At 39.4% G+C, this 24,154-nt stretch overlaps 2 protein-coding genes across 2 annotated transcripts; both read right to left on the reverse strand.

Moving 5' to 3' along the window:
- Nucleotides 1–283: 283 nt before the first annotated feature.
- LOC116278595 (olfactory receptor 10Q1-like) lies at nt 284–1,243 on the reverse strand. Its single transcript, XM_031673814.2, has one exon. It carries the CDS (start codon nt 1,241–1,243, stop codon nt 284–286), a length of 960 nt encoding a protein of 319 aa, XP_031529674.2.
- An 11,276-nt stretch (nt 1,244–12,519) lies between these two features.
- Nucleotides 12,520–13,473, reverse strand: LOC107034527 (olfactory receptor 5B12-like). The gene has a single exon (XM_015247794.2). The coding sequence runs from the start codon at nt 13,471–13,473 to the stop codon at nt 12,520–12,522; it is 954 nt and encodes a 317-aa protein (XP_015103280.2).
- Between the last annotated feature and the right edge of the window lie 10,681 nt (nt 13,474–24,154).

The following is a 24,154-nucleotide window of genomic DNA, read 5'->3' on the forward strand; positions in this document are numbered from 1 at the left end:
AGGCTTCACAGGTAATAAAGTTGCTTTGGAGGAAGGGCAAACTTCTAATTTGGGGAGAAGTGAACAATAGCAGCCTGCAGAATCCCAGTCCAGTTTTTCAGAGTTTAACCGTTTCGGAAAACTTTTAAAAAAATGGGAGTGAATTGTAGCAACTAAGTGTATTAAGAACAGAGAATTAATGAGGATCCAAATTTTAGAGATATGAATGCAAAGCTGGCATTTGTATGTAGGAGTTTCAATGTTGTCACTTGCTCGGGTACCCCCTTCACGTCCCCCTAAACCCTCAGAGAGCTTCAGCTGTTCCTTTGCTACTGATGGCCTTTCTCAGGGCACCTTTGACATCCTTGTTCCTAAGGGTGTAGATCAAAGGATTGAGTAACGGGGTGATAAAAGTATAAACTAGGGCAAATTGACGGTCCTCATCCACGGAGGAGCTGGACTGGGGACGCAGGTAGACCAAGGCACAGACGCCGTACTGCAGCAGGACCACGGCGAGGTGGGAGGAGCAGGTGGAGAAGGCCCGGCGGCGGCCCTCCGCAGAGCGGATGCGCAGGATGGCGGAGGTGATGAACACGTAGGAGACACAGACAAGCAGGAAGGGGACGGTCAGCACGAGGACGCCCACCACGTAGAGGACGGCCTGGTGCACGCGGGTGTCAGCGCAGGCCAGCCGCAGGACCGGAGGCACGTCGCAGAGGAAGTGGTTGATTTCCCGGCGGTGCCCGCAGAAGGGCAGGGTGAAGATCAAGGATGTGAGCTGCAGGCTCAGGAAGAGGGCGAGGCCCAGGGCGCAGACCACCATCTGGACGCACAGCTTCTGGGTCATGATGAGCGCGTAGTGCAGAGGGTGGCAGATGGCCACGTAGCGGTCGTACGCCATGACTGCCAGGAGGAAGCAGTCAGCGCCGCCAAGGGTGACGAAAAAGAACATTTGGGCCCCGCAGCCAGCCAGGGGTGTGGGCTTCTGGGCCCCCAAAATGTTGGACAGCATCAAAGGCGCCACCACAGAGGTGTAGCCGATTTCCAGGAAGGACAGATTGGACAGGAAGAAGGACATCGGGGTGCGGAGGGAGCTGTGTGCGCGCACCGCCCAGATGATGGCGGTGTTGCCGCAAAGGATCATGAGGTAGAGGAGGAGGAAGAGGAGGAGCAGGAGGGCCTGGAGTTCAGGGACAGCGGTGAAGACTCGGAACACGAACTCGGTGGGGCCGGACTGGTTGAGGTCAGGGCTCCAAGCAAACATACCTCCTGAAGAAGAAGAGCAGAGAGGGCCGAGGCTTCTTTTACTGAGTTGCTTTATTGCCTGAGTGAAAGAGAATAAAGACTCACGAATTTTCTTTCTGATACGGGAATTACCTGTCGGAGATTCTAACTGTATTAAAAGATAGGAAATGCTATTATTTAGAATTCTTCGTATGTATGTTCCTGAAGGCAAAGAGACAGACTTCAAACATCTCTTTGAACATCATCTTTTAAATATAAATTCATGTGTTAGTTCTTCCCTTCTCTAAAGAATTCATAGTTATATGATTATAGACATTTATTTCACATATGAAACTTTGAATGCTAGAATTCATGTTAATCTGGATGTTTTGGTCTCATAGAGGACTGGGAACGCACTTTTATTTCAATCATATCTTGGCATAGCCTACTTATTTATTTTCCCTTATGAGGTATTTTATGCAAGACTTCAACTGTCAACCAAAAATTCAGAGCTCAAGTGTACTGACAGGTAAGAGCATTAAGCACGTGGTAGGCAGAAACAGAGTGGAGCTAGCTGAGATGAGGAAAGATGACAAGGAAACTAGAAATTCCATAAAAGGGGAAAAAAAGAAAAAGTAACCACTTTCTACAAAGTCACTACTTTCAGGCAGATTTGTATCTAAAATATACTTTTTTTTATGACACAAAACTTGACGAGATGATGAACTACTATCTGAAATATTTCAAGGAAAACAAATTCTGATTAAGACATTGATGCTCAATCAAGTCGTTACTCACATACGCAACATCAAAAAGAAGTTTTCAGTTTTGCAAAGGCTCTGGAATTATATCGTCTACGTCCACGCTGAAAACAGTAACTCAATGACTACAGTAGTCCACTTTGATAAAAAGATGAGTAAAATGAAAAATTAAAGAATTTTGTGACATAAAAGTTTTGAGAATGAAACAAAGTAAAACACGGTTGTGCCTAAATAATTATTTCAAGTATTATTTTATAAAAAACAAAATTCATTGTGAAAACAAATTTAATAGTTATCCAGGTCTAAAATTTCAACTGATGCACAAAATATAAAAAATGGGTAAGAGAGAGAGGAGATAGGTAAAACTGTATTAATTTCTTCAAACTGTATAAAGAATGATTCAGTAATAAAGACCACATTATTATCTAGATAAAGTTCATTTTTTGATACTTAATATTAATCACTTAATACTTACATTAATACTTATATCAATAATATTAATTGTCACTTTAATCAATTAACTACTTTTATTATTACATTAATACTTATATTAATTAATCTAAAGCACAAATAGAATGTATTTTTTTGATTGTATAAAAACATGTCTTTCCAAAAATTAAAGAAAAAATGAGGGACTGAAGCTATGGCTCAAAACAGAAACAAGAACAAAAATGGATAAGGAATCATACAGAACAAAAATTTTTTAAATAATGTCAGTAGCAGGATGAATCATCAATTAAGACACTAAATATAGACGGGTATTTATCATCTGTTAAAATGTAAAGATGTTCGGATTGATTTAAGAGCTTTTAAGAGGCAAAAATATAGGGTCATATAAAAATTATCATTCTTTTTATGCAATTTTTTTTGGAATTTCTAAAATATTTAATAATCATGAGTCTCAACCAAAAAAGATGACAAACATCTAGTTGTCCACATGAAAACTTCAAAGCAGACAACTGAAAAGTTGGAAGTAATACGAACTTTTCCTTAAGATGGTCCACAGTTAACCAATTAATACTTAACCCCATGTTCATCGTTCCTTCTATAGAACGCACTAACAGGTGTCCAGGTGAGTGGACTTTACTCCTGTACATCTGAGCACTTACACTCCCTCCAGTTGAAGTTGTTGCTTAAAGTCAATTGTGTTTGTTTCCAACTGTGAATAAGCCAAGTACACTTGATATTACAAAAGTTAATAAGATAACGCATAAAATGTTGAACTATGAATGTGAAAAGTATTCTTTGAATGGAAATCGATTTTAATGCTTTGGAAATATTTGATAACAGTAAATTGCAAACAATAATTTTCTGATGAATTAGCTAAGATGGGCAGAACTAACTATATTTTTGAGGTGAAAAGACAAATTTAAGTCATCACTAAGGCTTTTTGGAGGGGAATGGGAAAACTCAATATTTTAAAATATTATATATCTTTACCATAATCCATATAGTTGGCACAAGTCTGATAAAAATCCCAAGAGAAGTAGAGTGTCTATATGTGTGTTTGTGTGTGTGCATGTGCGTGTACTTCATAATGTGATATTAAAATTTATTTGGAATAACAATTGAATGAGAATAAATAGATGTTCAAAAAAGAGCAAGAGTTAGGCTTACATTAAATATCAAATCGTAGCATAAATTATGTCATATATATATATAATATATTAAAATCATATCATATCAAAAATAAGTGCAGGATAGAGAGATAGTTCATAAAACAGAAAAGACCCATGATTATATGAGTCTTTAATGCATGATAGAAATAAGACAGCATAGCAAAGTGGCTAGGAGCATGTTTTCCACGTTTTCTGCCATCAGACTTCTTGGACTCAAAGTAATATTGGACACAGATAACATCTCTATAATTCAATTTCCTCATCTACAACATGGGAATGATAACAAATGTACTTGTGTTCTATGATATAATGAAAATAAATGAAAGGCACTTAATACAGCGCCAGCCCTTATAAACATTCAGTAACTGTTAACTCTTACTATTTTTCAAATAACTACAGTATGGAATAATGGAATAATAATTCATTTTGGCATTAATTTCCTAAGTTATCATATACTGAAACTTATTTTGGATGACCAAAAATGTCTCATCTTAGAAGCAAAATCACAAAGGAATTAGACGACTGTATAGTTAAAGGCAAAAGTAAGACCTCAAGCCAGCAAGATGGGCTAGAGAAGATTAGGGTGTACTCTACTCTTTGGGTCTTGGATTTCGCTCTTTTAATCTGTACCAATTGCTTTGCAACTCAGTCAAGAATTTGCAGACTTACAGAGAAAAGACAGATTCATTGGAACAATTCTGTTGGAGTGTCCAAAACAAATATCCAAACTCTGTTTAGGGCTTCTGTACTTATTGAGAAGGAGGTGATCTCCTCTGAAGTGTGTTTTGAGAAGCCTCAGAAAAATCTCTACTGATACAAACTGTCCCTCTGAAGGCACTGACCACAGTGAAGGAAATTCTTGAGTTACATATTCCTGCAAGAGAACACATAGGCTTTAAGGTCTTTCCACCTGCAGCTGAATTCTGGCCACGCCAGCTCTCTGGTCTTGGGAAATTTACTTCTTCAATAATTAAACCTGTATTCTCAGTTTTCTTACTGGAAGCTTGCAGGGTTCTTGTGAATGTTGATAAAATATACATAGAATTTCCTGTGCTATGCCTAGTTCTTTTTCACTCCAGACTTTCTCTTATGGTAAAGTACACATAACACAAAATTTTCTGTTTTAACCATTTTAAAATATATAGTTCAGTGGTATTAAGTACATTCATATTTTTGTGCAATTATCACCACGTTTATCTCCAGAAATCTTTTTACCTTGTAAAACTAAAGCTCTAATTTGAGTCTAGGAGAGCCCAGTTTAAAACATAAAGCAGTACAGCACTGGGAACTATATACAAGATCTTGTGGTGGCTCACAGCAAAAAAAAAAGTGACAATGAATATATGTATGTATAACTGAAAAATTGTGCTCTGCACTGGAATCTGACACAACATTGTAAAATGACTATAACTCAATAAAAAAATGTTTAAAAAAAACACATAAAGCAGACCTTGCTCCAAGCCCTCCAGTGGCTCCCCATCTCACTCAGAGGAAAAGCCAAGACCCCACCCACCCGACCACTTGCTTCCCCTGCTCCAGCTGCACTGGCCCTTGTGTGACTGGAATATTCTTCCCCAGGCACCGAAAAACTCCCTTTATCGCCCTCCCCCTCCTCCCTGGCAACCACCAGTCTACTTGCTGTGTGCATGGTTTTGACTCCTCTGTACCTCGTGTGGATGGGGTCATAGAGTATCTGTGTCTTTGTGCCTGGCTTATTTCACTTAGTATGTCCATCTTTTAACAGGGTCTCCTCTCTTCCCGGTCCCCCTTGTACTCCAATCCCTTGAATACTATCTTGTCTCTCCTGAAATCATGGAAAGTCATTCAGCCTGGACAACTTTTCCTTCTTTTCTTCTTAGCTAATTTCTACAAGTTTCAGCTCCGGAAACAGCCCAGAAGTCAATTATCCAGGAAGCAATCCAGATTCTCATCCTCTCTGCACCTCTGGGTAAGATTCTCCTCCTGTGAACTATATAGAACCATGGCTATAACTCAATTACAAGACTTATTCCTCCATCAGGCAAAGTGCTGTCAAGCCATCACTCAAGGAGGGAAGCTAGCTAGCATTTATTGAGCATCTGCTATATGCTGAAACCTTAGTCTCAGCTCCATGGGAGAATTTAAAAAAAAATTAAAAAGTGGTCTTTGTCCTCAATTCAATGAAGACTTGACATTTAACAGAATTTGGAAGAAACTCTTCTAAGTGAGAGTTTCCTATATAATCTTTTAGAATTCTAAAGGTATAACATGCTTTTTCCCTCAGACAGAAAGATAGATAAGTAGATGATAGATAATATGTTTATAAATAGATAAATATATACATAGATGTATATATACATAGTCAAACACATTTGGGAGACACTAAATAGTCTCTCTCTGTGATCCACAATGGAGACAGGCATTAAATGGCTCTGAGATTCTGATGTGAAGTGTTTATGAATTTAACTTTTCAAAACTTCTTTCTCTAGTGTTTTATGAAAACCTCTTTAGGTGCCATGGGAATTATAATTAAACTATAACTGTAATGGCTTATACCATTACATGCAGGCACTCTTCTAAACCCTCACAACTTGTACCCCATAACTAAAGCATGGGGCAGGTCGTATTTTATACCTGTTTTACAGATAAAGGACTGAAGTTCCAAAGGATTAAGTAGGTAGTCTGAGATCCAACAGCTAGTCAGTGGTGGAATCAGGATTCAAACGCAAGCATTTTGGATCTGCAGAAGGAAGATCTCAGTCTGGACCTTGGCTCCTCTACTTCCCAGTCATATGATGTTGGACAAGCCATAATCCAAGCCTCATTTTCCTCATCTGGGGAGTATAAATAAGTATTTACCCATTCCGTTATGTCATTTGATGTACTTTCATGTACTAGAAAATTATCCCTGAACTCTTAAGTAGATTGGCAAACATCTTCTATAAAGGACCAGATAGTAAATACTTTGGGCATTGTGGGTCACAGTAGTTCTTCCCATGTTGTGTAATCTCCTCCTTCCTTCCCTCCCTTCCTCTTTTTCTCCATTCCTTCTTCCCTTCCCTTCTTTCCTATCCTTCTTTCCTTTCTTCTTTCCTTTCTCCCCATCCCTCTCTCTCCCTTTCTCTCTCCCCCTCTCTCTCATCTCCCCCATTTCTTTCTTCCTTTCTTTTCTCTTTCAGTATAAAAACACACTCTTAGCTCAAGGGCCACACAAAATTAAGCTACCTTTGGTCTGTAGGTCTAGTTTGTCTACCCTTGCTCTAAATTGTTATACAAAGTATATTAAGATCAATTAGAAAAAAAGAGTAGCTGATTAGTTTTTTAAAAGTCTCTGAAGACGTTTGCTTACCTCTTTGCAATTCATTTCATTCCAAAAGCCATCAAAAATTTCATACAGGCAAGCATTTTTTTTCTGTAATGCTAAAAGTTCTTGCCATAGATGACTGAGGATGCAATCCTAGAATGCTTTCTGACCCTACATATCCTGTCTTTCAGGATGAAATAAAATAAGGATCATGGGCTCCAGATGTGTACAATCTCCTGGAAATGAAAAGTGACCAGAAGATGACGTCCTTGTCATATTTAGATACAGATGGGGAAGAGCATGCTTGTGTTCAGGGAAAGAATCAGGCTTTAGAAATAGAAAGGCATCCTTGGGTGAGGAATACCATGGAAGGAGGGATACTATTGTATTATCTAAGCCAGAGTCCTGCATGGGAGGACCAGTCTCCTCATCTGTTTTCTTTTTACCCAGAGGCCATTCTTGCCTGATTTAGCCAGATAACTTAGTGCCCTATAAGATGTCTTAAATTAATGGGTCCCAAAGAGGAGAAATTTCCCCAGTGGCCTTTCTTAAAATAGATCCAACTAAATCATATTTGGGAAAAAATTTCCTGGGCTTATCAGCTGTGACAAAGTTAATGGGCAACTTTCCACCTGTTGATCACAGATAACTGCCTTCTGGGGACTCCAGTGTTGTGTCCTCCTTCCTGCCTGTACCTGGCAGGGACCTATGGATGCTGTGTTCTAGTAAATCCAATCAGTGGGACATGTTCACGTCAGCTCAGGGCTTCCAGAAGGCACAGAGCGCATCAAAATGACTCTTGCCACAAAAAGTGGAAGTGTGAGCTTCAGGCCTGGCTTTCCCAATTAAATGTTGAGTTATCACTAGGCGAATTGTGAAAACTTTCATATTTGAGTTTCCTCCTCTATGTTGTAAGGTTGGATTAGATGACACTCATGGTCCCTTCTAACCTCAAAATTCTACAATTTGTGCTTCTCTCTTAAGGAATAGAAGACATTGAATAATAGTGCCCCATCCACCCCTTCTGGCTTTCTCATTTGCCCTGTCAATCATATTCATGTTTGTCTCTGGGGAGCCCTGACCCATTCTTACTCCTTTCTGTGCAGAGAACCATAATTTTCACTCTCATCCAACCAGGTTGTTCTATTGCTTTTTCTTAGTGACCTCTCTTTAATTTCAGGTACCATTTCCCCTTGATTCTGCTAACAGAATTTCCATTTTCAACCTCTCCTTACAATTCTGTAACTTTTTGCAAACATTCTATCCAAGTCAAAGGATTTTCTGTACATATATATATATATATATTTAAAAAACAACATGTGAACTTGAGAGTCTTCCTTTGATTTTGGAAAAATATAGAAGACTTGTATATGAATCAAGGGCATAGAGAGGTTAAATTAAGAACACCTTATCATTCATAAAGCCACAGTTTCTTCAATATGCTAAATTCTTTATAATATCCATAATACTTTGAAAAAAACATAATTAATTACATTCACCAGCAATGATAAGGACTGAATTGTCTTGTTTGGTAGTGTGGAACCTGTCAGTGGCCAGTGACCTCTATAACTCAGAATGCAGAGTACTTATAAGCTAAACATTCATTGTAACACCTCTGGATAAATCAGCTATGAAACTAGATGAAATCCCCTAAGAGGTGAGTGGTGATAGAGCAGAGGAGAGGTCTGAGGTTAGTGTGGTCTAAGGACACACTCACAATTCAAGGTTTGGGAAGACGTTGAGGGTGAACCACATAGGGTGAGAAGGAGCAAGCAGCCTCTGAGGTAAGATAAAAAGCAAGGGAGTGTTGATGTAAACACTGGTACATGCTAACAGTTCACAAAATTATAGCTTTGTCTCAAACCTGTCTCCTGAGCTTTAGAACGTGCATCAACTCTCCACTCCATTTCTCGATGTCAGATTTTAATGTGACATGTCTAAGTTAGCCCTTGATTTTCCTCATTAATACCTGCTCCTCTTCCATTTCTCCTCTCTGAAGTAAATGACAACTCACTGCTTGAGTCATATCTTTCTTTTCCACTCCGACATCCAACCCATCAGCAAATCTTTTCAGCTCCACGTTCCCAATGATGCAGAATGTGACTCCTGTTTCCACCTCTACAGCTCTGCTCCAGTGTATCATCGTCTACTGCCCGGATTTCTGCATCCTTTTTTCGAACTGGTTTCCTGGCTTCCATTCTTCCTCATAGTCTTTTTTCTTTCTTTTTTAAAGTGTGTGTGTGTGTGTGTGTATGTATGTATGTATGTATGAATGTATTTGTAAAATACACATAATACTATCTTTTTTGTGTATATATACTTTTATTGAAGTATAGTCAGTTTACAATGTTTTGTCAATTTCTGGTGTACAGCATAAGGTTTCAGTTATACATATGCATGCATATATTTGTTTTCGTATTCTTTTTCATTATAGGTTAATACAAGATATGGAATATAGTTTCTTGTGTTATACAGTATAAACCTGTTATTTATCTATTTTATATATGATAGTTAGTATCTGCAATCTTGAACTCCCAATTTGTCCCTTCCTACCCTTCTCCGCACCGGTAATCATAAATTTGTTTTGTATGTCTGTGAGTCTGTTTCTGTTTTGTAAATAAATTCATTTGCCTTTTTTTTTAGATTCCACATATAAGTGATATTATACGGTGTTTTTCTTTCTCTTTCTGGCCTACTTCGCTTAGAATGATGATCTCCAGGTTTAGCCATGTTGCAGCAAATGGTATTATTTTATTATTTATGACTGAGTAGTATTTCATTGTATAAATATAACACAACTTTACCCAGTCAGCTGTCAGTGGGCATTTAGGCTGTTTCCATGTCTTGGCTACTGTAAGTAGTGCTGCTGTGAACACTGGGGTGCAGGTGTCTTTTTGAATTAAAATTCCCTCTGGATATACGCCCAGGAGTGGGATTTCTGGATCATTTTTAATTGTTTGAGGAGTCTCCCTACTGTTTTCCGTAATGGCTGCACCATTGATCTTGAGCTCAATGTCTCATTAGAATCAAAGTCACAGTTGGTAGCTTGGGGGAGGGTTGAGCTCATTCTGCCTTAGTCTGCTCAGGCTTCAAACCACCATAGACTGGGTGGCTTATAAACAATAAAAAATTTATTTCTCACAAATCTGGAGGCTAGGAAGTCCAGGATCAGGGTGCTGGCAGATTCAGTGTCTGGTAAGGGCCTTCCTCCTGGTTTATAGACTACCATCTTTTTGTTGTGTCTTCATGAGGTGGAAGGGGCAAGGGAGCTCTCTGGGGTCTCTTTCATGACATTAATCTCACTCATGGGGGCTCCACCAGACCCTGAATCTGGCTCCTCCCAAAGACCCCACCTCCTATTACTATCGCATTGGGCATTAGGACTTAACATATGGATTTTAGAGGCACACAAACATTCAGTCTATAGCAGCTTCCATTCCCAGTTATAATCCAGACAGAAACTTTAAGTTGTATACATTCATTACCCATTAAAAAAAAAGTTACAGTAGCATATTGGACAGGAGATGGATGAATTGTTATAATATTTTGTTGTCTAACACCAAGTGTGAGATGTGGTTACATTGCTGTCTAAACTTGCAGCTGTGTGTGCTGCACAACTCTTTGTGACTAATACCACACACCAACCCACTAAGACTCAAAAGGTCAGGGCATGGAGGCGTTCTGGGTACACATTCATCTTATACTCTTCTTTTCCCATGTCTTGTCAGTAAAGAAATCGGACCTTTGGGATTTGATGAAGGTGAGCCCATCAGATTTCAAGATTTGTGGTGTTCAACTGTCCTAAAAGCGGATGTTCACTGGGGCATGCAAATTTTCTAGCTAAACTTCCTTATCCAAGTGAAGCTTCTAATGATGGATAGCAAAGCTTCTAGAGAACAGGGATGACAAACCTTCCAGGATAACAAGGGCTTCATTGGAAGAAACAGCAACGTGTACTTCCAATCCCCTTTACCTCTGACGACCTCAAAAACCTATGCTGTTTAATGTGCTCCTGCTGAGAGTGTCATAAAGTGGTGGGGATCTGGGGAGTCTGTAGAATATCAACATGGAAAGACCTTTAAACACTTTTAAGAAAGAAGCTAGATCAACGTTATTCTGCCTTTTCCATGTCTTTTTCAGTCCTTTTAATGCTTTAGTTACAAAGATAATTGTGTTATACTGTGAAGACTAGTGGTCCTTGATAAAAGAGAATTTTTTAAATCTTAATATACATTATGCCTACCACAATATGCCGTGATGTTAAACAACTGATAGCTAAACTAAGCTGGAAAAAATACGCTTTGGAGTCCCACAGACTTGGGTTAAATTTTTCTACCCAGGTCTGAGCCTCCATTTCCCCTCCTCCATATGTTGATTCTCTCAGAGTTACCATTGGCTCTTAATGATACAGGATATGCAAATAATTGAGCAAGCACGAGATTCTAAAAGAATATTACCTTTTTTTGGTCCCAATCTCTCTTATGCATCAGGTTCTGGGGAAGTAACTACATTTTGAAATCTCCTGGCACCGAGGTATTATCCCCAGATCCATTAAATCATACTCTCTGGAGGTGGATCCAGGCAGCAGTATTTAAAAAATCTGCCCTAGATTATTGCAACGTGCACCTGAAGTTGGGAACCACTGCTGTAGGCTATTGTTTCTTGGTTGCTTGAGTCCATTGCTTTCCAAACCTGAGCTTGCTTCAGAATCACCAGGAGGGCTTGTTAAAATGCAGAGAGCTTGGCTGTACCCCTAGAGTTTCTGACTCTGTAAGTCTGGGTTGGGGGTTCCTATAATTAGCATTTGTGAAAAATTCAGGTGCTGCTGATGCTGCGGGTTTGGTAATGATGCTTTTGAACCACTGCTCTAGAGAAACGGTTTTCAAAGTGCGATCTGCACACCAATCTCAGCTGAAATGCAAGGAAAGCTTGTGAAGAATGCAGGCGGTCCTCCCTATCCAGACTCTCTCACATGAACTTTATCTATTAGAACTCAGGTAAGGAATGGATATAGTTTTGCCTCCTGAACTGTGTTTTTCTCTCTGTAACTCAGGAGCTAAATAGATTCATCTTATATAGTGTCCCTTATTATCCAGACTTACCACTGACTTTCTTACAATCGAAATTCAGGATCCAAGTATAATGTGGATAATGGGGGGTAATTCTACAGATTTCTGGGCTCTGCCAGAGATAAAGTAAATTAGATTATCTGAAATTAGATCCTGGAATTCTCTGTTTCAAGTCTCTCAAGGTAATTCTTAGGAACATGAATATCTGAGAGCCATGTCCCCCTGCTGTGTAAAAGAATCATAGAGCTCTTTTAAATTCTAGTAATTGAAATATAACTCTGGTGTCAAACACTTATGAGGTTTGCTTGCAAAGCACTTTAGACCAACTGAGTGATGCAATGTAAGACCCCATAATATCTAAGATTATAATCCTTCTCTTAAGATAGAAGCAATATCCTGTTTCTGGCCAAAGACATCCAGAATTTCTCCTACCCAGTCAAATTCCCAAAGTTTGAGTAGAACAAGTTTCATTTGGAAGGATCTGCTCAAAGAAATGAAAGACAAGAAAGAATTAAAATTTAAAAAACATTCTTAGACCCTAGAAGCCCAATAGAAGTTTCAAATGCTCTGCTTGCTATTTCTAATCAGAAAGCTAAGCCCAATGAAGACTTCACTTTTCCAACCACCTTCATAAATGCACTCTTAACCTCTTTGTTCCTCAGGCTATAGACCAGAGGGTTCAGCATAGGGATGACCATGGTGTAGAACACAGACGCAATTTTGTCTGTGGCCATGGAATGGCTGGAGCTGGGCTGTAAGTACATGAAGACACCTGTCCCATAGAAGACAGAGATGGCAGTGAGGTGGGATGCACAGGTAGAGAATGCCTTTTTCTGTCCCTCAACTGAGTGCATCCTCAGGATAGCAATAAAAATGAGCAAGTAAGAGTCCAAGATGACCAAGAGAGTGAAAAAGATACTGAACGCTGCCAATGTGAAGAGCACAATCTCATTTGCGTAGATATCAGAGCAGGAGAGGGCCAGCAGTGGGGGGATGTCACAGAAAAAGTGATTGACTATGTTGGAACGGCAGAAGGGGAGGTGGAAAGTCAGGGCAACATGGATGGAAGATTGCACGAGTCCACAGATGTAGGAGCTGGTGACCAGTAAGGCACACATAGTACCTGTCATGGTGGTGCTGTAATGCAGGGGTTTACACACGGCTGCATGGCGGTCAAAGGCCATTGAGGCCAGGAGGAAACTTTCAACAGTGGCAAAGGCTGCAAAGAAGAACATCTGGGTAGCACACGCATTGTAAGATATAATGCTATCTCCCGGGAGAAACCCCACCGTTACTCTGGGAGTGACAGTGGAAGCATATACACAATCCACAAGGGAGAGGTTACTGAGGAAAAAATACACGGGAGTGTGGAGTCGAGAGTCCAACAGAATCAACACCATCATCCCAAGGTTCCCGATCAGAGTGATGAGGTAAATGAGAGTGAAGATTGTAAATAAAGGGACCTGCATCTCTAGGACATCTGTTAACCCTATAAGAAGGAATTCAGTCACCTCTGAAATGTTCTCCATCAGGGTCATTTGGGACTCATCATGAGCGGCACCTAGACAAGATAAGCAAACATAGGGTCATGCTATTTGATCATTATCATGGAAACCAAAGTGTGGACAGGGTCTCTTGCTCACATGCGTCAGCTCCGTGTCAAGGGCAGATGCACGTAGGGAAGGTGGACCGAATGGTGGGTAGGGGTGGGATGAGTGCGACTGTTCATCTAGAAGTGTTACGGAAAGGCACTGGCATGCCCTTGCTGACTGTGGCTGCCGCAGCAGGACCGTATTATGACTTCAGGCCACATCTCAGCTTGCTTGCTGTAGAGTACACTCTATTACATGAAACCACATAGGACCCTTTCTTACTACTTGCCTTCTCTTGCGAGCATATTTGTCTAAGATATAGATAGAAAGCTTAATCAACAGAAAGCAAAATTTAGAAAACATTTTGTCAACCATTGGTACATGGTGCTGAGAAGTCCCATCACATATATTTCTTGTCTCTGAGGGACCCCTCACTAATTGTTTAAGTTAGCTGAGGGCATGTGGTGATTTAGAGCCCTGCTTCACAGGCTACACTTTGCTTTCTAATTCATAAGAGCCCTTCGCTGGCGCTCCGCTTCACTTGTCGGTCCCCTAAAGGAAACTTCATGGTTTCTGGAACGTTCTTAGTAATATTTTGGCATCTTTCAATAATTCTAAAACTAAAGGAATTGTCTTTCAAAAAGTTGAAGGAAAACTTTAGTTGCTTTCTCTCCATGCAATGATCTATATATTTTTTTCCAATGGGCTGAATTTTTTCATCTTCCACCATCATCTGTGTCTTTGCTTTGTTTGTGGGGAGGGAGGATAAGGGGAGATGGAAGAGCTACTTTTGTTCTCACCTACAAACTCTGGGCCGTCAAGCAAGTCATAGCTCTCCTGCCACGTTACATAGTGTATCTGGTGGTGTTCGCCTCCGGTGGTGACTCAGCTGGCAGCCTATTGTGTACGAGAGGCTCTCTCAAGCTAGGGAACACTTCTGACTCTGGAATCTTAAGTCACATTCGTTTCTCCTGAATTAGCCATTCTTAATATTCAAGGAAGGATGTGAGATAGCCTTTGTCTTTAAAGATTGCCTACTGGGAGAGACATATACCCTAAAGACATGTCAATCATAATTTATTTCTAAAGTGGAGGGTGCCCAGGGCACTTTGAAAGGAGGAAGGGTGTGTAGTTAACCCAGTGCAGAAATGCAGGAAGGCTTTCTGAAGATGAGAACTCCTGAGTTGTCACTTGGAGACTAAAGGAATTATAATAATGTTTATTCGTTATTATATTAGCAAACACTTATACAGCACATATTTTATGTCAGGAAAACTGTTCTAAGTTGTTCATAAATATTAACTCATTTAATACATTTAGCAATTCTGTGAGGCAGGTACTATTATTAACTACTCTCCCATTTTACTTTATGTGGACTGAGTAAAGTTTAAAGAGGTAAATTACTTGCTCAAATAGTAAATCTGGTGGTAGAGTTGGGATCTGAGCCCAGGCAATATGGTCTAAAATTCATAATGTTATGTATCCATCTCAATATAGTGTGTCAAATTAATTAATTTCCTGTGTTTCAGCTTCCTCTTCTTTAAGGTGGGAAATACACAGCTTTCAACTTTTATGTTGGATGAATGGAATAACTTAGATGGTGCAAAGCACTTAAAACAATGTCAGTTACACAGCAAGTACTCAAGAGTTTAAGCTGTTACCACCACCACTGCTACGACGACTACTATTACTACTATTACAGCAAGCAGAAGAAGCATCATGGATAAAAGGATGAATTGGTAAACACAGCTGTACAAACAGACAATTATAAGCAGATAGGTATTACCGATTAGTAAAATGCATGGCACAATCAAATCCCAATAAGTAAGTGATGTACAAAAGTAATTGGTACAAATGAGACAGGTAGGAGTGAACCCTGAAAGAGAGGAAAAATGTGTCGGATTATGAATATAATCTATTTAGAAGAAGAGCCTAAGGTGACTTTTTACGCCAAATACCGTATAAGAATATATTTTTTCCAATTGTACAGATACGTGTCACTCATTGATTAGTGACTTGTTGGGACGTGGCCTTGGAGACATTACTGACACTCTGTGAATCTCAGTCTCATTGTCTGTGAAATACCCAGTTCAATATCCAGTGTATTTATTTTACAGAGCTGAAAAGATGAAATTAAATGACATTCGGAACCCTACTAATACAATGCCTAGCACATGGAATGTATTCACTGTTAGTTCTCTCTTTTTCTTATTCTTTTCCTAACTGGCTTTGCACATAAACCAGCTCTGTACCAGAAGCTAGTATTACAAAATGAATAACCTGATTCCTGACCTTTTAAGGAGGTAGAGACAGCCAGATCTACAAATTATTTCCCCAAAGTGATGAGTACAATAATAAAGTGTATATAAAGTGTTATGGGATGACCACAAACCTAACTAGAATATGCCAGGACACGCTACTGAGACTGGTTCATCAATTCTTAGATGTCCGTGCTCGCTGGAGTTGCCAGATTTGGTCCAAATATACAAACATGTGAATCTGACTAAATTTATTTTTGGGAAAAAAAGTTAATTTCTGTATTCTACTGATGCGCCAAGAATGGCCAATGTATTGACCGAATACTTTATCTATAATACTTGTAGGTACAAAGGGGCACAAAATAGCTCCTTTTGATCCAGAAATTCAGAGGTGTAGGGGTGTGGATAAGCTTGTACTACAAACACAAGACCAATTCTAATCTTACTCTTCCTGATAATTAGCTTGGTGCAGGCCTGCTGCTGGCCAGATCTTCTTAATTCATAAGATGAAAAATATTTTTATCTCCCCCGTAGACTGTTATCCTGTTCTGATGTGACAATAAATATGAAAGTTATTTAAAAAACAATAAAAGATGCTAGCATTTTAAAATCAGGCAATCTGAGCCATTTACTTTCTATACAGTTTATCTCATCTCTTCTTGGTTACTGCACGAGATTCAGTCAATAATATTGAGTGTCCAGACTTTGATGTTCCTAAATCAAATGGCGTTACATTTGAGATTCCAAATAGATGCTGAAAGTTCTACAACCTCTGAAATTCAGAAAGGGAGCTATGACATTTGCACCTACTCTTGTAGTATACTGTAAATCAAAGAAAATTAGGAGGTGCAGTCTCCATTTTTGAGTCTAACCATCACTCCAGCCATTTATATAAGACATCTGATTGTAATGAGCATGGAAGTCTGGATGCTGGAGGGTGGCATGGGGAAGGGAAGTGGTGGACAGGGAGTAAGAAACTGCCTAGCTAACAGTGCATCCATGGTCTAGCTATTTAACCTCTCTGGGCTTTATCCTCCTCATTTGCGAAGTAAAAACCATTGGACCTTCTAGAGCTACTTGCCATTCTAATTGGCTGTGATGGTATGTTTTCTTGATACTTACTTTTGTCCTGGGAACAGACAGGTGAGGGTACGAGGGAGGGAGTATGGAGGTTGGCATCTAGGAGAGCATCGTGCTGGAAAAAGCTCCTTCCCCACCTGTGGGGCGCTGCTCTGTGGAACACAACTGGGGCCTGTGCTCTTGCAAATATCAAGGCAGAGAAAATGACCTTTTCATACAACAAATCTCAGGGGGCAACATTTAGTGTCGTGGGAGTAGATATCTCAGGAGGTTCCTGATCCCAGGTTGGTCCTCTAACCTGAACTTGACTTGGGATATCAGAGGATGACATTTGTATGCATTTTAGCTGAGAGTGCTTGTGAAGATATGGGGGGTTGGCTGGAAGCTTAGAAGGAAGAGCCCCTAGTCATCAGATCCCCACAGTCAAGTTAGGCAACGAAAATTAAATCTTCATTAAAGTCTCGGTCTATGTGATGTCAGGACCTCATGTGAGCTTTCTCATATCTATTTCTTTCTTAAAAGCCTGGAAATATGTATACCTCCTTGCAATTTTTTTAAAACAAAACACTCATTTGTTTTACCACTACGGACGTGGTCTGGGGATGTTTAAGGAAATACTTGCTCTTATTTTCAGAACTAAGAAGGTGGACCCATTCTTTCCTCTGTGTGGTCCTCTCTGACCTTCAACACCCAGGCCGACTGGTCTCTGTTTTATCAGTGCAGCCAAGGGAAGCTGTTGGAAGTCTGGGCTGTGCAGTCAGGTGGCCTGCCTGCCGATCCTAGTTCTTTCAACTGTTTCAGGGTGAATTTGTCCAAATTATTTAATCTCTCCAGGCTTCAGAATATCACCTATAAAAAGGGGGATAATAATATTGTATGTCCCTCTTAGGAGAGTCCTAGAGATGAACAGAGATGTATATACAAAGGGGAACATACTGCCCAGCCCATATCAAGAGGTCAATCAATTCAACTACTGCTATTTTATCACCAATAAAAATGATATATCATGTGGAACAAAAATAGCGGTGCTCAAACATAACCTCTGCTCCCCACATTTCCTTGCCCCGCCCCCTTGCAGCTAGGTAGAGCCATGTACTAGTTCTATACAATGAGCTGGAGAAGAAGAGATGTGTGTCATTTCTGGGTTGAGGTGTAGAAAAGCCAGCACACAATCGTCCAATGCCTCTCCCTCTGCCGTGTTAACTGCATGTTTCAGAGGGTGTAGCTGCAGATGGCAAGGCCTCTACTGGGTGTTTGAATGAATACGTGAAAAGGGACCTCCCCCTTCCTAGACAATCTGCGATCCACACGTAGCAGCAGAAGAAAGAAATATATCTTTCTTGTGTTAAATCACTGGACTTTTGGGTTGACTCGTTATTACAAAATGATGTAGTTTCTCCTGACTAATACAGTATATAATAAGCTACATATGTTTTATTGTCTATGTGTCTTTAAAAACAAGTCTATGAGTACTGGTCACGTTTTTCTTCTCTTTCCTTTCCTTTTCTTTTCTTTTCCTTTCTTTTCTTTTCTCTTCTTTCCTTCCTTCCTTCTCTCTCTCTCTCTCTGTCTTTCTTTCTCTCTCTCTCTGTCTTTCTCTTTCTTTCTTTCTTTCTTTCCTTCTTTCTTTCTTTTTCCTTCCTTCCTTCCTTTCTTGATTTCACACGTGTACCCTTCAGAACTGTGATACAATAAATTTCTGTTTCTTTAAGCTACCTAGTTTGTGGTACTTTGTATAGCAGCCCTAGATAACTAGTACAGTGACCTTTAGTTAGGAAATCGTTTCTTTGATACAACACCAGAAACTTAAGTAATAAAAGAAGAAAATAAATTAGACTTTATCAACAGTAAAAAACATTTGTGTTTCAAATGATACCATCACTAAAGTGAATATATAACTCAAGGATGGGAGGATGTATTTACAAATCAGATGTCTGATAAGAAATCTATAACAAGAGGACAAATACCCAATTAAAAATTGAGAAAGAAAAAAGTTGAGAAATAATTTTAAATAAATTTTTATATAAAAGATATGTGAATAACTAATAATCATATGCAGACAGCATAGCAGAGAAATACCACAGTGCATTACTTTTTCACACCAACTGGGATGGCTTAAAAAAACAGATAATAAGTGTTGGGAAGGATGGGGAGAATTTATATCACCCTTATGCCTGGCTAGGAGGAGTGTAAAAATAGTATAGCTACTTTGGAAAACAGTTTGTCAATTTTTTCAAAATGTTAGACATGGAGTTACTATGTAATCCAGCAATTCCACTCCTAGTCCTCTAATCAGGGGAAATGAAAACACATGTAAACATAAAGACTTGTACACACACGTTCAAAGCTGCATTATTCATAATAGCCAAAAAGGAGAAACACCAAAAGGTCCATCAAGTGATGAGTGAATAAGCATAGTGTGGTGGTATATCTATACAAAGAGTCTTTCCAGGCAACAAAAAGGAATAAAGTACTGGTATCTGCTACAACGTGAATAAATCTCAAAACCATTATGATAAGTGGAAGAACTCTGTCACAAATGATCACATTATTACATAAGACATGATGGAAAGGTATAGACTCAGCAAGGCTATAGAGACAAAAAGTTGACTTGTGATCGCCTAGGGCTGGAGGAAGGAGGATGTGGGGGAATGGACATTGACTGTTAATTGAGTCTGTAGTTTCTATTTGAGGTGTTGGAAATGTTCAACAATTAACTTATGGTGATTATTGCACAAATTTGTAAATATAATAAATACCAATCATTGTATCCTTTTGTAGAATTTATGGTTTACAAAATAAATCTCAATAAAAAGATTTTTAAAAAGGAACCAACTACAGAAACAGAATGGGGGGGGAAGTATGAAATCTCATTTGCATTATGCTACGTGAAAGAAGCCAGGCTCAAAAAGTTACATATTGTGCTATTGTATCATTCCATTTATCTGATATTCTGGAAAGCAGAACCATAGGGAGGGTCAGCAGATCAGAGGCTGCCAGGGTCTTGGGGATGAGAGGGATTGACCACAAAGGAAGTAGGAGACCATTTTGGGTGGATGATAAGAACAAAGTTGAAATATGCTTCTTACCTGATTTCCTGACTTACTCAAAGGTTATATTAATTAGGAAAGTGTATGTTGGTGAGAGAATATACACATAAACCATTTGAACAGAAGAGAGATCCTAGAAATAGAACTGCATAATACAGTTAACTGATTTTTGCCATGGCTGTTAAATGAAAAAGTGATATTCTTTATAAAAAATAGTGCTGTAGCAGTCGATGTCCATATACAAAAACAAATGAACCTCAAAATACACCTTCCATCTAATACAATAATTAACTCAAGATAGATACCACTTAAATGTGGAATGTAAAATTATAAAACTTTTAGAAGAAAATATAGAAGATGATCTGAAAAGTTCTGAGTTTGGCAATGAATTTGTTGGTTACAACACCAAAAGAATGATCTGTGAAAGAATAAATTGATAAATTTTACTTTATCAAAATTAAAACTTTTATTCTGTGAAAGATGTTCTAAAGAAAATTAAAATATAAACCTCAGACCAGGAAAAATATTTGCAAATAAATGTTTGCATATAATATTTTCTATTTACATATAAATGATTCTTTACATTTTTTCCAGCTTTATTGAGGGATGAATGACAAATGAAAATTGTATATATTTTAGGTGTACGATGTAGTGTTTATATATATGTAAAAGTATGAAATTATTAGCATAATAACATAATTAACATAGCAATCACCTCACATAGTCGCCATTTATTTCTTTGGGTGAGAACACTTGAGTTCTACTCTCTCCAAGCTTCAATTATATATCACATTATTATTAAGAATAACCACCATACTGTATAATAGGTGTCCAGAACTTACTCATCTTGTGCCCTTTCATCAACATCTCCCCATTTCCCCCATACACCAACCCCTGGTAATGACCTTTCTCTTCTCTGTTACTATGAATTTGATTTTGTTTTTTGGATTCCACATACATGTGGCATCATGCAGTGTCGCCCTTTTGTGTCTGGTTTATTTCCCTTAGCATAAAGTCCTCTAGGTTCATCCACATTGTTGCAAATGGCAGGAGGCAGGATTTCCTTCTTTCTAAAGACTGAATAATATTCCATTTCTATATCAGATTTTCTTTATCCATTCTTCTGCTAATGGACACTTAGATTGTTTCTGTATCTTGGCTACTGTGAATAATGCTGCAATGAATGTGAGAGTTCGAATATCTCTTTGAGATAGTGATACTGTTTCCTTCGGATGTAGGAGAAGGATTGCTGAAGTCTATGGTGGCTCTATTTTTCATTTTTTGAGGAATCTCCATACTGTTTTCCATAATGGCTGAACCAACTTACATTCCCACCAATAGTGCACTTTTCTCCATATCCTTTCCAACACTTGTTATCTTTTGACTGTCCTAACAAGTGTGAGGTGGATAATTCATTGTGCTTCTGATTTGTTGCTCATTTCCCTGACGATGAGAGATGCTGGGCACCTTTTCATAGACCTCGTGGCCATTTGTATGTCCTCTTTGGAAAAATCTCTGCTCAGATCCTTTGTTCATTTTTAATAGGGTTATTTCTTTTCTTAGTATTGAGTTATATGTATTCCTTATATATGTTGGATACTAACCTATTATCAGATACATGGTTTGGAAATATTTTCTCTAATTCCATTTATTGCCTTTTTGTTTTGTTGATTTGTTACCTTTGCTGTCCAGAAACTTTTTAGTTTGAGGTGGTCCTAGGTATTTATTTTTACTTTTGTTGCCTGTAATGTTGGTGTCAAATCTCAAAAAAAAAAAAAATCATTGCAGAGACAGATGTCAAGGAGATTTTCCCCTGTGTTTTTTTCTAGGTGTTTTATGGTTTCAGGTCTTAAGTTTAAGTCTTTAATCTATTTTCAAGGTGACTTTTGTGTGTGGTGTAAGATAAGGGTCGAATTTCATTCTTTTGCATGTGGCTATCCAGCTTTCTCAACCATTTATTGAAAGGCTATTCTTTTCCTACTCTTTATTCTTGGCACTTTTGTTGAGGGTCAGTTCATGGCATACATGTGGATTTATTTCTGGGCTCTCTATTCTGTTGCATTGGTCTATGTGTCTTTTTATGTCAGAACCATAGTGTTTCCATTACTGTGTCTTTGTAATAGAATTTGAAGTTAGGAAGTGTGATGCCTTCAGCTTCGCTCTTCTCTCTCAAGATTGCTTTAGCTGATGGGGGTCTTCTGTGGTTCCCCAGAGTTGGGGTGTGCAGTGAAGGCCAGGTGGAGCTGTAGCAGCCCCAGGGCCTGAGGCACAGGCACTCCCGGTGTGGGTGGATCTGGTGTTTAGGCTTGGGGCTGAAAGAGCAGGTACAAAACTGCTGTTTGGGGAAGGGTCGTGCCCAGAGCAGCAGAGCTCTGGGGTATGTGTGTGGAAGTTCCTGTTGCACAGTGTCTCCAGTGTCCTAGGTGTAGGCAGTCTTGAAGTGGCTGTGCAGTTGGGGTCTGGGGTACAGATGTGTGCAGAGCTCTCACGGCCCTTGAGTTTGGGGTGCAGGTTGGCCTGCATTGACAGTGGTTCTGACAACCGAAGTGTAAGCGTGTGCAAAGCAGCTGTGGAACCAGAGTCTGGAGGGCAGACACATGCTGAACCGGTGTCTGGAGCAGGGGATGGCTCTGGGATCCAGAGGATGGAGAGTTGGAGGAGGAGTGGCCCCAGTGCCAAGGGAGGTACAACTGTGGCTCTTTCTTGGGTGAGGGGTGGCGGGTGCAGCAGTGTCTCCCTCTCCAGCGAGTCTGCGTAGCAATGGCTGTTGGTTATCTTGGTGGCTTAAGCCGAAGGTGTCCTTTGTGGAGCAGCCTGCTGGGGTCTACACTAATGAACACTAGAGCGTTCCCCGGGTCCTCTATTGTGAAAGCTGTGGGCAGTGGTAGTGTCACTGGGTCTATTGAAATCCTCAGGGGCACAGGCTGCGGGGGTCTTCACAGAGCAGGCCACGGGAGACCACAGTGGCACGCACCATGTGGCTGACACTGAGAGCCAACACTCCTCTTTGTTCCCAGCCAGACTTCTCAGCTATGCCAGTTTCTCCAGTGATCCGTTCTGTGTGGTTATTCTCTATTTTTTAAAATTTATTTGCTAGCTTTTCAGCAACCACTGTGTTGCTGTAGACTCTTAATTGGACCCCTGAGCCCTCCCAGAGCTATTTCTGCCTGTGGATAGCTTTCTAATTGTTGTTTTATGTGGGAAGATGAAGATACTTTGCTGTCTCGCTGATGTCACTGCATAAAGGATTCTATTATAAAATATATAGGGTGCCCTTTGAACACACCAGTAAGTAAAAACAGCTGCATTAAAAATGTGCGAATGATCTAAACCTTTACCAGAGAAGATGTGCAGATGGGAAGTACACATATGAAAAGATGCTCAATAGAATTTTTCATTGGGAAAATACATATTAAAATCAGAAAGCCATAATACTGTGCATCTATAAAAATGGGAAAAAATCCTGACAATGTCAAATAGTGGTAAGGATTTGAACCTCATTCATTGATTCACTGTGGCAATGCAAAAGAGCACAATCACTTTGGAAGACAATTTGGCAGCTTCTTATAAAGTTATATATGGACTTGCCATATGACTCAGTGTTTGCACTCTCAGTGAACTGAAAATATATGTTTCACAAGATCCTGCCTGTAAATGTTTGTTGCAGCTTTACTGAGAATCACCCAAACGGGAAGCAACCAGATGTACTCCCAAAGGTGAATGGTTAACAAACTCCGATATTTAGAGACATAAAAGGAGTACTACACAGTAATAAAAAAAGATAGGAACTATTGATCCCCACAAAACATAAACTAATTTAAAATGTATTTTGATAAGGAAAAGAATCAGAGCAAAACATTACATATATTATTCTGTTCATATGAGCTTCTGGAAAAGGGAAAACTGTAGAGATGGAAAATAACTCAGTGGTTGTCAGGGGTTAGGGGAAGGGAGAGTTAGTGTGTATAAGAGAGACACATAGGGGACCTTTCAGGGTGATGGGATTATTCTGTATGGTGTTGGGATGGCAGATACACGAATTTGTGCATTTGTTAAAGCCTACAGAACTGTGTGTCACAAAGAGTGAACTTTAACATTTACAAACCAAAAAAACCAAAATCAGCTTGGAGGTTGGACAACTCCAGGATAGAATGAAGACTATTACAGAAGGATCTAAGCCACTGAAGGGGGAGAGAAGAAGAGCTGACTGACATAGTAATGTTGGAAAAGTATGTTTAT

This window comes from Vicugna pacos, chromosome 10 (genome assembly GCF_048564905.1).
Source record: "Vicugna pacos chromosome 10, VicPac4, whole genome shotgun sequence".
Taxonomy (NCBI): Eukaryota; Metazoa; Chordata; class Mammalia; order Artiodactyla; family Camelidae; genus Vicugna; species Vicugna pacos.

Coding starts and splice junctions, on each gene's coding strand:
- LOC116278595 (XM_031673814.2), bottom strand. CDS start 1,243: ATGTTTGCTTGGAGCCCTGACCTCAACCAGTCCGGCCCCACCGAGTTC.
- LOC107034527 (XM_015247794.2), bottom strand. CDS start 13,473: ATGACCCTGATGGAGAACATTTCAGAGGTGACTGAATTCCTTCTTATA.